This window comes from Numida meleagris, chromosome 4 (assembly GCF_002078875.1).
Source record: "Numida meleagris isolate 19003 breed g44 Domestic line chromosome 4, NumMel1.0, whole genome shotgun sequence".
In the NCBI taxonomy this organism is placed as follows: domain Eukaryota; kingdom Metazoa; phylum Chordata; class Aves; order Galliformes; family Numididae; genus Numida; species Numida meleagris.
In genome coordinates, this window is record NC_034412.1 from 96,651,805 (window position 1) to 96,664,078 (window position 12,274).

The window sequence follows — 12,274 nt, forward strand, 5'->3', positions numbered from 1 at the left end:
AGCTGCCCGGCAGCGGCCGCTGTCCGTGGTGATGAAACGGGGCGGGCGGGTCCCGCTGCGGCTCTTCCCCAAGCTCCTGGCCCTCCGGGGCTTCTTTTCTTTGGAAAGAGAGCTATTTTGTTTTATTTCACGGGTTTTGTTTTTTTTTTCCTTTGTTTGTTGGTTTTCTTATTTATTTGTTTTGTTTCTCTGCTTTTTTTAAAAAAAAAAATTGTGTTCCTTATTCTGTTTTTTCTTTTTTTTTCTCGTTTTTCTCTTATTTCTTCTTCCTCTCCCCTCTCTGTTGTTGTCTTCTCCTCTTTATTTTTCTTTTTTTAGTACAAATGGATGTCTCATCTGGTAATAGAGCCGTTAAACCTAAAGGGTTGGTACCTGCGATATGGCCGAGGGTGACCTCAGCCAGCAGCCGAGAACCCCCCCAGCTGCTCACCCACTCCCCCTTCTGACCTCCAGCAGGATGGAGGAGGTGATCTAAGGGACAGAAGCGAGAGGACTCGTGGGCCAGTTGTATAGGCAGCTTAATAAGTGAAGGGAAAAAAGAAACCCTGCTGCTGGTGCAAAGGCAGTCGCTGCCCACATCCCACCAACAGATGGATGCCCAGCTGGTCTCCAAGCAGTGGACATTTTCTGGGGTAACACAGCAACCCAGAAACAAATTTTCCCAATATTTCATGGCTGAGCATGATGTATGGAATATCTCCTTGGTCGGGTTGGGTATGGTGTCACAGCCACATCCCCTCCCAGGCTACTCAGTGGGAGCACAGTGAGAAACAGGGAGGGCACTGCTGCTGGGTGGGTCAGTAATTCACTTCATCCCAGTCCAAACTGGTACACAGGTATACACTGTTAATGCTGAGCTCTTTGGTGAGGTTTCTGCCATGACAGGGCAACATCAATATTGTTTTCCATGGCTGATATTTATCCCCAGATTTTCATCTGGTAGCTTGACTCTGCTCCTTCCAGTTATTTCCTCTGTGTAGTGACAAAGAGGCAGAGTACTGCTAAGGCAGAGCTTGAGGCTCCAAAATTCATCCCAGTTGCCAAAAATTGTGAGTGCTGAGCATCCCGAATGCAGGAGATCCCATTTCCTGCTCAGTTCTGAAGAAGCAGACCTAGACTCTTTAAAAGGGTCTGTGGCGATAGAACAACGGGAAATGGCTTCAAGCTCAGGGAGGGTAGATTTAGGTTCGATATAAGGAAAAAGTCTTACACAGTGAGGATGGTGAGGCACTGGAGCAGGTTGCCAGTGTTGTGGTTGATGCTCTGTCCCTGGAGACTTTCAGGGTGAGGCTTAATCAGGTCCTGGGCAACCTGATCTAGCTGTGATGTCCTTGTTTGTTGCAGGGTGCTGTACTAGATGGCCCTCAGAGATCCCTTCCTGCTCTAAGGATTCTATGATTCTAAGCCTTCTGGTCTTGGGGGGACAGCACTGCTTCTATTGGGCATGTGGTGTTTGCTGGGCTCTGCTCCTCACTGGGGGTTATATGTCTCAAAAAAAACATGAACAAGAAAACGTGGAGGAAGAGAAGGCAACCCCACATGGGATGAAGTCAGTGGGCAAGTGGAGTGGGTCCTGAAGCATCCAAAGACCACAGTTCTGCTAAGGAACCCAACCGGTAGCTGCAGGCTTCTGTTTGGAGGACAGCCAGTGGTGGGTGAATCTGGGAAGGAGGAACAAAGAGTTCCTGCCCCAAGTCCGACTCAGAGCTGAAAACAGAATGATCCTCGGAGGTGGTTCTGGTTAAGAGTTCGGCAGGAGAGACCTTCTGATCCTGCTCCCTCGCAGAATCTGGAAAAAAGTGGGCTAAATACAATCATTTTAATCTCTGGGAAATACCTCAGCCCTTCCGCAGGCTGCGATACAGAGTTATCCATCAAGCTCCTCACCCCCTTCACCCAGGCAGCAGAATTAACAGGAAAAGCTTTGAAAGGAGCAGAAGAGCAGAAGAGTGTTTCTTCTGTTGTTGCATGTATTTGCTGCGTGTATTGTTACGCAGACCATTTTCTCTCTTGGGCAGCACTGGGGAGCTGTGCCAGCTCCATTCAAGAGGACCAGTATGAGGTGTGGTTCCCCACTCCATTAGAGTTCTGCACTCTGGAGACATCATGGTCCAGACAGATGCCTCGCTGTGGTGGAAGCTCCTGCTATAATCAGAGCAAGAGCGCGGGCACAGCTGTTAAGCAAGCCGGGAGACGACTTGAGTTGAGTTTTTATGAATGTCAAGTGGCAGGAGGAGGGTCGGCATTTCATACTGAGCAGCTCCATGGCCCGCTCTGTGTGTGCCAGCTGCTCCCTTTGTAGTGTTCTGGATGCTTTTTACTACAAAGCTCATCCAGATTCTTCTCGTTTTCAGTGACTTTTCTCTTGCCATCCCGTTGAATACATCAGGACAAAGCTCGCCTGCATTCTGCCTCGTTTCTTCTTGTTCCCCTGAAGTCTGGCCAGGCGTTTGTGACGCGGTTGGGTGGAGATGGACCTCCTGGTGCTCCTGTGCGGGAGAGGGGAGATTGCAAGGAAGGAATAGCAGCCCCTCATCTCTCACTGAAGAACAAATCAACAAATTCCAGACGGTTTTCTGTTCGGAGAGGGAGTTTGGCACTGAGGACGTCAGCAGGTGTGAGGTGTAGCCAAAAGTCATCGTACTTCTGGCATTCTTTCAGGTTGACCTGGCTGTAGGAGTAAGTAGTAATTCTCTAGGTGAATGTAAGAGATTGAAGGCAGTTTCGGGAGCTAGAATTGGGACCCAGAGAGGCTCTCTCGGCTTTCCCGGATAAATGGCTTTGTTAGGTGCCATCAGCCTCCACCTTTTGTTTGCTCCCACTAGTAATTCCACAAAAAAAAACCATCTTGGACACGGAGAGAACGCTTTCTGTTTCCAGACAAAGCTGTCTGCCTGCTGTCTCCGATGTCAGCCAGAGTGAGATCAGTTTGCAGCACGATGCGGCCACTTCCAATGCTGCAGTGCTCTGAGCATCCTGACCACGTGAGAGCATTCTTCTTCACTAAGGTGAAGCCGTGGCACTGTGGCAGGCAAAGGACACTGAGACCACACAAGGTGTGGGAAATCTAAAACCTAATGCATTTGGTTCTGTAATTGCATTCAGCATGCAAAAACAACTCCCAAGCTGATGGTACCCAGAGAGATAAGATGAGGATTGTTGAAGGTGTCGAGAACCAATGCTTCTTTCAGCAGTAGAGGCTCACTTTATAAAGTGAGCACTTTCTGAATGTTGGTCAGGCACTGGCACTGCTGCCCAGCGAGTGCTGAGGTCACCATCCCTGGAGGTGTCCCAGGGCCATGGAGATGTGACCCTGAGGGACGTGGTCAGTGGGCATGGTGGGATGGATTGGGCTTGGTGAGCTCAGAGGACTTTTCCAATGTCTGTATCACGTGAAGAGAGCCGGGGTGCTAAATGTCATGGGCTGGACTTGGGGCTGCAGTATTGTGTGTGCACGCATTCGTCTGTACCAGTGAGCCCATGTGCTTGGCTCAGTGGGCCCACAGGACAGTTCATAAACTGGTGTTTCTGGCTCATAAATCATGATGTTTCAGTGTAGATTTTTCTTTCCTTAACGAAAGAGGGGCAAATGTATCTGTGCGTGTGTCGTGTCCTTACATAGGAAAGCAGCAAGGATCAGAGATACAAGCCATCGTATTGCAAATTTGTTTAAAGCCAGACTGGAGCATTCCTTACTAGAAGCATCATAGAATCATCATAGAATCAATCTGAGTTGGAAAGAACCCTTAGAGGCCATCTGGTCCAACTCCCCTGCAATGAACAGGAACAGCTACAGCTCTGTCAGGTGCTCAGATCCATGTCCAGCCCTGTCTCTAGGGATGGGGCACCCACCAAACCATCTCCGGGACAGGCTTGTGACGGTGTTAGCTGCAGATGGGCATTTACACTGAAACCTTGGCTTTAACGGGTTAAATTTTCTACAGTCAGCGTTTAACCCAACTGAAAGTGCTCCTGCAGAAAGCAGGGGTTGGGCTGTTTGCAGAGGCTGACAGCTCTGTGCCGTGAGCGTGCCGGACGCGGGGTTTGGGAACGAGGTCTGCGGAACAGGAGAATTCTGGACAAAATGAATAAACTCTTTGTTCTACAACCTAAAAGGCGGGAGGGGGGAAAGATTAGGCAAAGTGGAGATGTCGGGGGAGTAATCAGTTCTGTTGAGGAGGCTTCTAGTTCTCGTTGCAGCACTGCATTTCAAAAAATCAAAGGTTTATTTACGTTTTTGAATGCTGGCAACGCAGCTTTGGGGAAGAAACTCAAATAAGTGCCAGAGGGGATGTGCTCAGCCTGAAGGATGCCCATGTTTCCCTCACGCTGGGGTATGGTGAAAGTTGCATGAGGTTCCAGCTGGGAAAGTGGATTCCTGTTTGGAAAAGCAAAAAGGTGCCTTCCTGTTGCATTAGAAAACAGCTCTTAACTGCACAATGTGCTAAAACTGCCAGAGTTCTGCTTGCTCTGTATGTGCACAGCTCTGCATTGGTCGTGGACTCATAGAATGGTTTGAGTTGGAAGGGTCCTTAAAGGCCATCTGGTCCCACTGCCCTGCAATGAACGGGGACCCCTCCAGAGGCTGAAGGGGGTTCCAGTGGCAGCGTTGTCTCTCCTGCTGTGGGGCTGGATGTGGACGAGGTGCTCCTTCAAACTCTGTAGGTTCAAACTCTGTAGAATCTCAGCGCAGGGTTTGATCTCTTGGGTGCTCGCGTTTTCATGAGCGCGTTCCAGGTTTTGCACGCACCCGTGTCTGGGGGCTTTCTATCTGGATTAGCAATGTTAAAATTATTGATGTCTCAGATATTAACTCTGCAGGAACGTCCATGTTTTCTGCAAGCGTGTGTGTGGGCTTAAAAGTTTTTACAGAAGATCAGAGACTGTGAAAATGTTGCAGTCTGCTTTGAAAGAATTTCTCTGGAGGAGTAAGCTCCGTTTTTGGCAATAACCTGATTTCACAAATCTTTATCAAAAATATTTCTCTGTGGGCTGTGTTCTGCTAATGCCCCGAATCCGAGAGGAGCAAAACCGTTTGATCCTGAATTCGAGTTCATAGGAAAACATCTCCTGCTGTGATGGTGGTGGGAGGAGATGACAGATCTCCCCTCCCTTAGAAGAGCACAGGGAGCTCTCGGGTCCCTCCCATCCAGCTCCCGACGCTGGTGGTGGTCGCTGGGGATGACTGGGCCCGGTGTGTCCTGGTGTTCCTCTGCTTCCTTGTAGCCATCTCCAGCAGTTTTGCACTCGAGGTTTCCTCAGCCAGAAGTGTTCTAACAAAATCCCCCCCTTCCCAGACCCGTTCAGCATTCCCCTGCCCAAAGCCATTGCTGCAGGTGAGGACCGCTCGCCCCGGGCGCTTTGGGCAGCACTGATGGAGATTGGCATGCCCTCATGCAGCTACAAACCTCTCCCAGCTCCATCCTACCTCCTTTATAGCAAAATGCCTCTTAAGCATAATTAAAAATAAACATGTTTCCCAGGCCTGTCCATTGGTCCCTTTCATCTTTCTCCCGTTTTCTTCCACCGCATGTCAACAGAACACTCCCTTCCTCTCTGGATTTTGGGGGAGAAGGAGGGTTGCTTTAGCTTTATGCCTTGGCCAAAAAGCTTAATGCTGTGTTGGCTTCAACATATCCAAAGGACAGAAGCTTCTTGTATGCAAATTTCCTCTCTGATCTTCCTCTTGCCCTCTCTCCTTCTGTCCCACCCTTCCAAATTGCGCTTCCTTGTCCCTGCGAGAGGCTCACTGCTGTTGTTGAAAGGTGCTGGGGCCTGTGTGGCTTATTCTTTAAAACAGAAAGAGAAGAACTCGTGCTTTTAAAGAAATCAAACTGGAAGTATAGAAAAGATTGTTGTTGTTGTGTTGCATAGGTGCCAAGGACGGTTGAACTTACATTTGAGCTTGTGGTCAAAATTAAATCTCTGCTGAGCTGGCTAACAGGAGGATAGAAGGTGAAAGTGATTTCAGAGGGAAGCACAAATGGAGCAAAAGAAATATTCAGTGAAGGCTTTCTGCTCTGAGAAACTTCTAGAACTGTACTTGCAGATGTGTAGGCAGGCATCAGTAATCACTGCAGTGGTTGCAGCCCTGAAATCTCAGTGCACCTTGCAGACCCTCGAGCTGCACTGATCTCATTGATGTGCCGTAGACCTGCACCTTGTGCTGACCTCCTGCTCTTTTCCAGGTGCCCGGGGCCCAGGAGCTGGTGGACTTCTCGCCCGTGTACCGCTGCCTGCACATCTACTCCGTGCTGGTGAGTGAGCCCTGCCGCCTGGAGCCTGCTGAAACGTAAAGGAATGTTTTGTCTGACTTGGGTTTGTCGTAGGCCCAGTGCTTCTACCTTGGTTGCAGATTTATCCTGCAAGAGCTCTCTTCTGATCGCAGTAACTTCATTATTCAGTGCAAATGGAGAAGTTGAGGGGAAAAAATGGTTTTAGACATCTTGTTTGTTGCACACCAGAGAAGCTTGCTAGAGTTAGACTTGCTGCTGTCCAGCCAAACCCCGGTGTCACCGTGCCACGTCCAGTTTCCCAGCAATTGGGCTTTTTCTCCTTTACGTGCACTGGAATACGTGGCTGGACTTGGAGGTGCTCTGTGCTTGCGTTTGATTGCTGGCCAAGCCATTCTGTGGTAAGGTGACCTTTGCAGCTTGCACCTTGACTTTTAATTTCCAACACACCTTTGGCAACGTATGAGCCTTATAGCGTGCAAATCTCCCCACCCCCAAACCTGCGTTATTTGCATCTGTTCCTTGACGTTGGTAACATCTTCTGCAGAGCTCTCCAAGGCTCTCTCCTGCAGCTGGGCAATGGGAAGCCAGGCAGCACATGAAAGCACGGCTCTGTTAGCAGCTTTCCTCCCCTTCCTCAGCGGAGCCAGGCTTGAGAGAGCATTGTTTTTTGAGGCACTTCTGAAAGACAGGCTCTCCAGCAAGACATACAAACGAATTTGCAAAAGGAAAAGAATTGTCATAAAAAACATTTATGTAAAATCTTTTTTGTGCCCTCATCTGTTAATAATTATGTAATTTGGCTCCGTGGCCGTGATTTTGTAGTGGAATGAAAAAGTTAACCTACCCAAAATGTGTTACTCTGTTTATCTTGGACAGAGGCTCCCACTCAGAGCCGGCGCTGGAAGCCCGGTGCAGGGAGTGTGCTAATTGAAGATTACAACCGGGCTGAAATGCTTTGTGCATTTCAAAGTGTCACTTTATTTGGAGAAACTTCAGTGAAGACTATGTATAATGAAAACAGCCTTAGGAATCTTATTTGTGTAGCTTACAGGTTGGGTTTTTTTTTGTTTTTTTTTGTTTTTTTTAATGCAAGGGTATATGCCTGCATAATTGCACATAATGCTTTTATGGGAAGGATGAGGATTCTCGTTGTTGGATGTAGAAAGGTTCACGTTTATGCTGTGTTGTAGGCTTGGGGCTCAGGGCGTCACTGGGGTTTTGTAGTTTCTCCATCTTGTTGCTTTGCTTATTGCCTTGGATAGCGATCGGTTGTGCGGCTCTCCAAAGCTCATGAGGGAGAGCCAGGCATCGTGGCCAGCACTCTGCAGCAGGTCTGGGTTGGATCATCTTCTCCTGCACTGAGATCCTTCAGTCCTCCTCCCTCTCCTATTTCAGCCAAGAGCTCTAGCCATGAGAGAAGAGAATAGGGCAGAGCTCTGAAGGTGGTGCGCTGGTGAGATAGGAGCAGAATGAGGTGAGCACCCCTAGGAAAGCCTCCTGAAAAGAAAGTTGCCCTTTTTCTGACCCGTGCACGAAGCCTGAGCTGGCTTTCTAGGCCCAGCTTGAGCTGAACAATGCCAAAGATCCAGCGAGCGTCGAGGGAAACGACCACATCAGTGTCAGACGGAAGGATCATAATGTAATAGTTACCAAAAAATCCTAATATTTGTCATTTACAATAGCGTTATCTAAATGCTTGGCCTGCAGTTAAAAAGGCCCACGTTGAATAAACATTGAGATATTTATTATTTTTAGTGAAATCGACCTTCCAGTCACCTCGGTTTTATGGCTGTGCTGCTTATAAATTCCCAAAGGATTATTTGAAAAATCCTACTCATATCTGCCAGCCTTATCAGCAGGGCAGAAGTTCACATATTGTAAGGCGAGGTCAGCCTTCGGTCATGGTCTTACAGACGGGGCCAGGCACCTGTAAATCCTTCCTTCAGCAACCAAGGCGAAGTACAATATCAAACGGCAGCGAGACTTTTCCAGGAAGCGCTGAACTTTCTCAGGAAGGGCAGAGGAGGGGGAAAGAAAGTGAACAAGGGTCAGGCGGTGGTTAATGGAGAGCTGGGCCTTGGCGCGGCAGGACGGGCCCCGGTGGGATGCTTTATGGGGCCATTCATCGGCGATCCCGTGTCGTGTGGGAAATGGCCTGGGCGACGCTGTCCTGAGGAACACATGGGCGTAGGGGAGGCTTTGAATCCTTGGAGTGATGGAACAAAACACTGCCGGAGTGCGTGTGTGCTTGGTGTTTGCTGGATAAGCCTTCGTTGTTTCGTTCTGCTATGCGTAGTGATTGCAGTTAGCCCTTTGTTTTCTTGGACCGTGGTGTAAGATTTTGGGGTTTTGCCCCTAAACAACAGGTTCTGACCCCGACTGCGATTTCCTCGTGTGACGAACGTACTTTGAATTGGATGAAATAAGGCTTTGCAGGTGAAGTTTCAAGTTGGTATCGGTCACTGGCCATTAAGCAGCTTTGTATTTCAGTGGGTGTCTTGGTAGTAGTGAGAAATGTATCACATCCCCATATGAGGAAATGTAAAACAAAGCAAAAAAAAACAAACAAAAAGAGCTGGAAAAAGCTGAAAACTGGGACTGTAGGATCATAGAATATCCTGAGTTAGAAAAGACCCATAAGGATCATGGAATCATAGCATCTTCCAAGTTGGAAGAGACCCATAAGAATCATGGAGCCCAACTTTTGGCTCCAGACAGGACACTCAAAAATCAGACCATGGGTACGCTGGTTCTTCAGAAGCCAGGGATAACGTATGAAGGAGTAAGAAAGAGGGGGAGGCAGCAAGGTCAGGGTGCACGTCCTGGGCTCCTCAGATGAGGTTGGCTCTGCTTTTAGCTGGGCTTGAACGCCAAAAAGCCCTTTGGTTTCGGTAGAGCAGCGGTGAGCTATCTGAGGACGTTCATCTGAAGGGCGGTGAGGCTGCTGGGCTGCTGGTATCGGGTACATCTTCTCTTTGAGCTAATAGAGAAGTTTGTTGAGAAATGGTAATGTTATTACATAAAGAAGAAACAAGGAGATTTCAGTGAAGTGATTTTGCCATTGACGGTTTTATCTTTTATGTTGTCTTTGACGAAAGTCTATGTAATGCTCAGGTTGCTTTGATCGATATCCAAAGTAAATTAGGAAAGGTGAGGTTTGGGCCAGATGGTTTATCTGCTGGAGCATCTGAACAGCTGTTGGGAGCCTTGTATTTCAAGGCCAAGACATGGAGTTGCTTTGCTTTACATAACATAAAATGAAAAGCAGTTTTTGTTTCATGTTTCCCATAAGCTGCAGCGAGTCAGAAAGCAAAGAGCGAACGGAGAGCAGAAAGGAATTCCAACAGAAGAAAAGAAGGGCGAGAAAGGGAGAATAATTTGCACGCAGGGCGCTCCCAAGAAGCTGTCTCTGGGGCAGATGAAAGTGATTTAGGTCACTCGAGCTCCTGCTTCAGCCCGTGCTGCTGCCTGGTAGCGCTCAGGGTTCGTCTCAGTCGGTGTTTTTCTCTTGTAAAGGTTTATGCTAATTGGTAACCAATTACTTTGAGGTTCTTCACATGTTGGTGAAGACACTGGTATTGACGCTCCCAGCTCTTTGATCCGAGCTACAAAGGGGTCATTTTAGGGTAAAGAACAAGTGTCCAAAAACACCCCACCGACAACAACAACAAAAAAGGAGCAGATTCTGATGTAAATACGGGCGTAAAAATGGGGCTGCCTCGCAGCTGGTGGAGTATTTCTGGAGAATCCCAGAGCTGGATAATTTAGATAAATAGCAGCTGACAGGTATTTACTATAAATTTGTCATATCTCACCACTGACGTTTTTATCAGCTATATTGCTTCTACCCAAAGCCCCTCTGACCCTAAGCCGCTTTGATGCACGAAATACATTAGGAGAGGTAAGAAAACGTAAGGCAAGTTAAAAAGCAAAACAAATCTATGAAAAATATCCCATGTAAAAGGTCCGTGAGGTTCCTATAGTAAAGCACACACAGCGTGCTTCAGCTGCATTCACTTGGTAAGTTCTGGCTCGCCTGTTTTAAGGATGGGGATGATGCTTTGTGATCTCTTCGCCGTGCAGAGCCTTGGGAGGAGAAACCAGGGCCTGTGTTTGCATCTGGCTGTGATGGGTTGCTGTGTTCTGAGCCCAGAACCTTCCCGAACCTCCTCCCCGGCGCAGCCTCTCGTGCACACCGAAACGTTTGTCCTTTTGCTAAGGGTGCAAAGCAGCTCAAGTTCTTCTTTAAGGGGGTGAGAAAGTCCCTTACAGGAACCACAGCTCAAATAATAAGTGCTCCCCAACCCTCTCTTTCAGATGAAAACGGCTCTTTTTTTCTCTCTCTGTAACGCTAGAGTTGTTTCTTTTATTTGGTACTGAAATACGAACCGTACCACGGAAAGTCTGTGGCTTTCTTCTATTTTGGAGATCGGGGTTGTAAAGCTTTTCCCTCTGTGTCCTTGGGAACTTAAACAGTTTAAACTCCTTTTTTTTGGGGGGGGCTGGGGGGGGAGTGGAAAAAATTTCTTTCTCGAAGTCTCTGGTAACTCCTTGTTCATCTCAGACACTTTGCAGATTGTCCCATCGCTCTGTCCTGGCGTATCTCACTGTCTGCTGACTTGGCTGACCCACTGGTGCCTGGTGGAGTTAGATAGCTATAAACACAGCACTGAGATCATAGGGAAAGGCTGAGGGTGAGACACTTTGTGCACCGCATTGATAAGGACACAGGAAAAGCCATTAGAGTGAACTGGTGTCAGTGACCTGTGATAACCATTCTGTACTACGTGCTAATGGACCCTGGGTAGTGTGTCTGTCTGTAGTGGCAATAGATTTAACTTTTGTAATTGTCATATTGCTCTTTTAACCCCGTGACCTTATTACCCATGAGAAAACCACTTGGCTTCGATCAAAGAAGCAGCAAAGAAATCAGTGTTCGTTCTAAGCCGGCTAGATATGATCACAGGCAGCCTTGATTCTTAAAATATTCAGCTTGGAAAACAGACATGTTAGGAGGAGGAAAAAAAAAAAAACCCTACGTTTACTACAATAGCCCGGATGCAGACTGCTTGTCACCTGAGGTTACAGCGGCTGTGCTTTCCCAGGGCTTTGCAGAGCTCTGCCTTCATTTGCTGAAAACATGTACCAATAGTTTACGCTGAGTACTGAGTTCATCCTCAATCCCTTTGCAGTCTTAGTGGCTAAAGAAAGAGGCTGACTCTGTTAGTCCTGGCCATGGGAAGTGCATTGCATCTGCTCAGCATTTTGCGGGGTCGTGGAGGATGGATTCCTATACAGGGTAGGGGGGGAATCAGGAGGTCCCTTCCAGCTTCTGCTCACAGTGAGGTCAGAGCAGGTTGCTCAGGACTCTGCTGCTAGCCCGTGCTCAGCTCCACCTGCCAACTCTTGCTACTTACCCCCAGAGCTGCTCCCCAGCCCTGCTGGTGCCTGGTGAGGGCTTCTTCCTCCCAGACATGGGGCTTGCCATTTATCCTCACTGAATTTCATCAGGTTCCCATCTCACACTGAGACCTCTTCTGATAGTGGCCCTGCTCCTCACTGCATTGACTTCTGCTCCCCAGTTTGGTGCTGATTGCGGAGTGGATGGGAATATGCTCTGTTGCCTCCTCTGAGTCCCTGATGGAGAAGTTAAGTAACTTGGAGTTTGGAACCAGGTGAGCTTTAAGGTCCCTTCCAATCCAACCCATTCTACACTTCTAAGTCTCAGGATGGACCCTGCTGGGGTTCTCCACTTGTTACCAGCTCCCATGTAGGGTACGAACTCCAGTCACAGCCCTCATAACCTGACCACCAACCCAGTAGTTGTATATCCAGCTTATCACTCACCCATAGTGGGACATCCTACCTGGGATACAAGAATAACATGGAAGAGCACGTCAAAAGCCTTGCTGAAGTCAAAGCAAGTGGCACCTATCTGGATTGTGCAAGCATGGAAAGGCTTTTGCTGAAGGTTGAAACCAGAGAATCTTTGAGGTGCTTTTCAACCCAGGCCATTCTATGATTCTGTGAAGGTTTCC

The 12,274-nt window shown here is 48.2% G+C and overlaps 1 protein-coding gene across 4 annotated transcripts in view; it reads left to right on the top strand.

The window, feature by feature from the left end:
- EXOC6B (exocyst complex component 6B) overlaps positions 1–12,274 on the top strand; it is a 248,811-nt gene that overhangs the window by 103,011 nt on the left and 133,526 nt on the right. For all 4 annotated transcript variants that reach the window (XM_021396671.1, XM_021396669.1, XM_021396670.1 and 1 more), the window contains one exon: positions 6,189–6,257. In XM_021396671.1, coding sequence (XP_021252346.1) covers positions 6,189–6,257 — 69 coding nt within the window. The remainder of the gene's footprint in view (positions 1–6,188; positions 6,258–12,274) is intronic.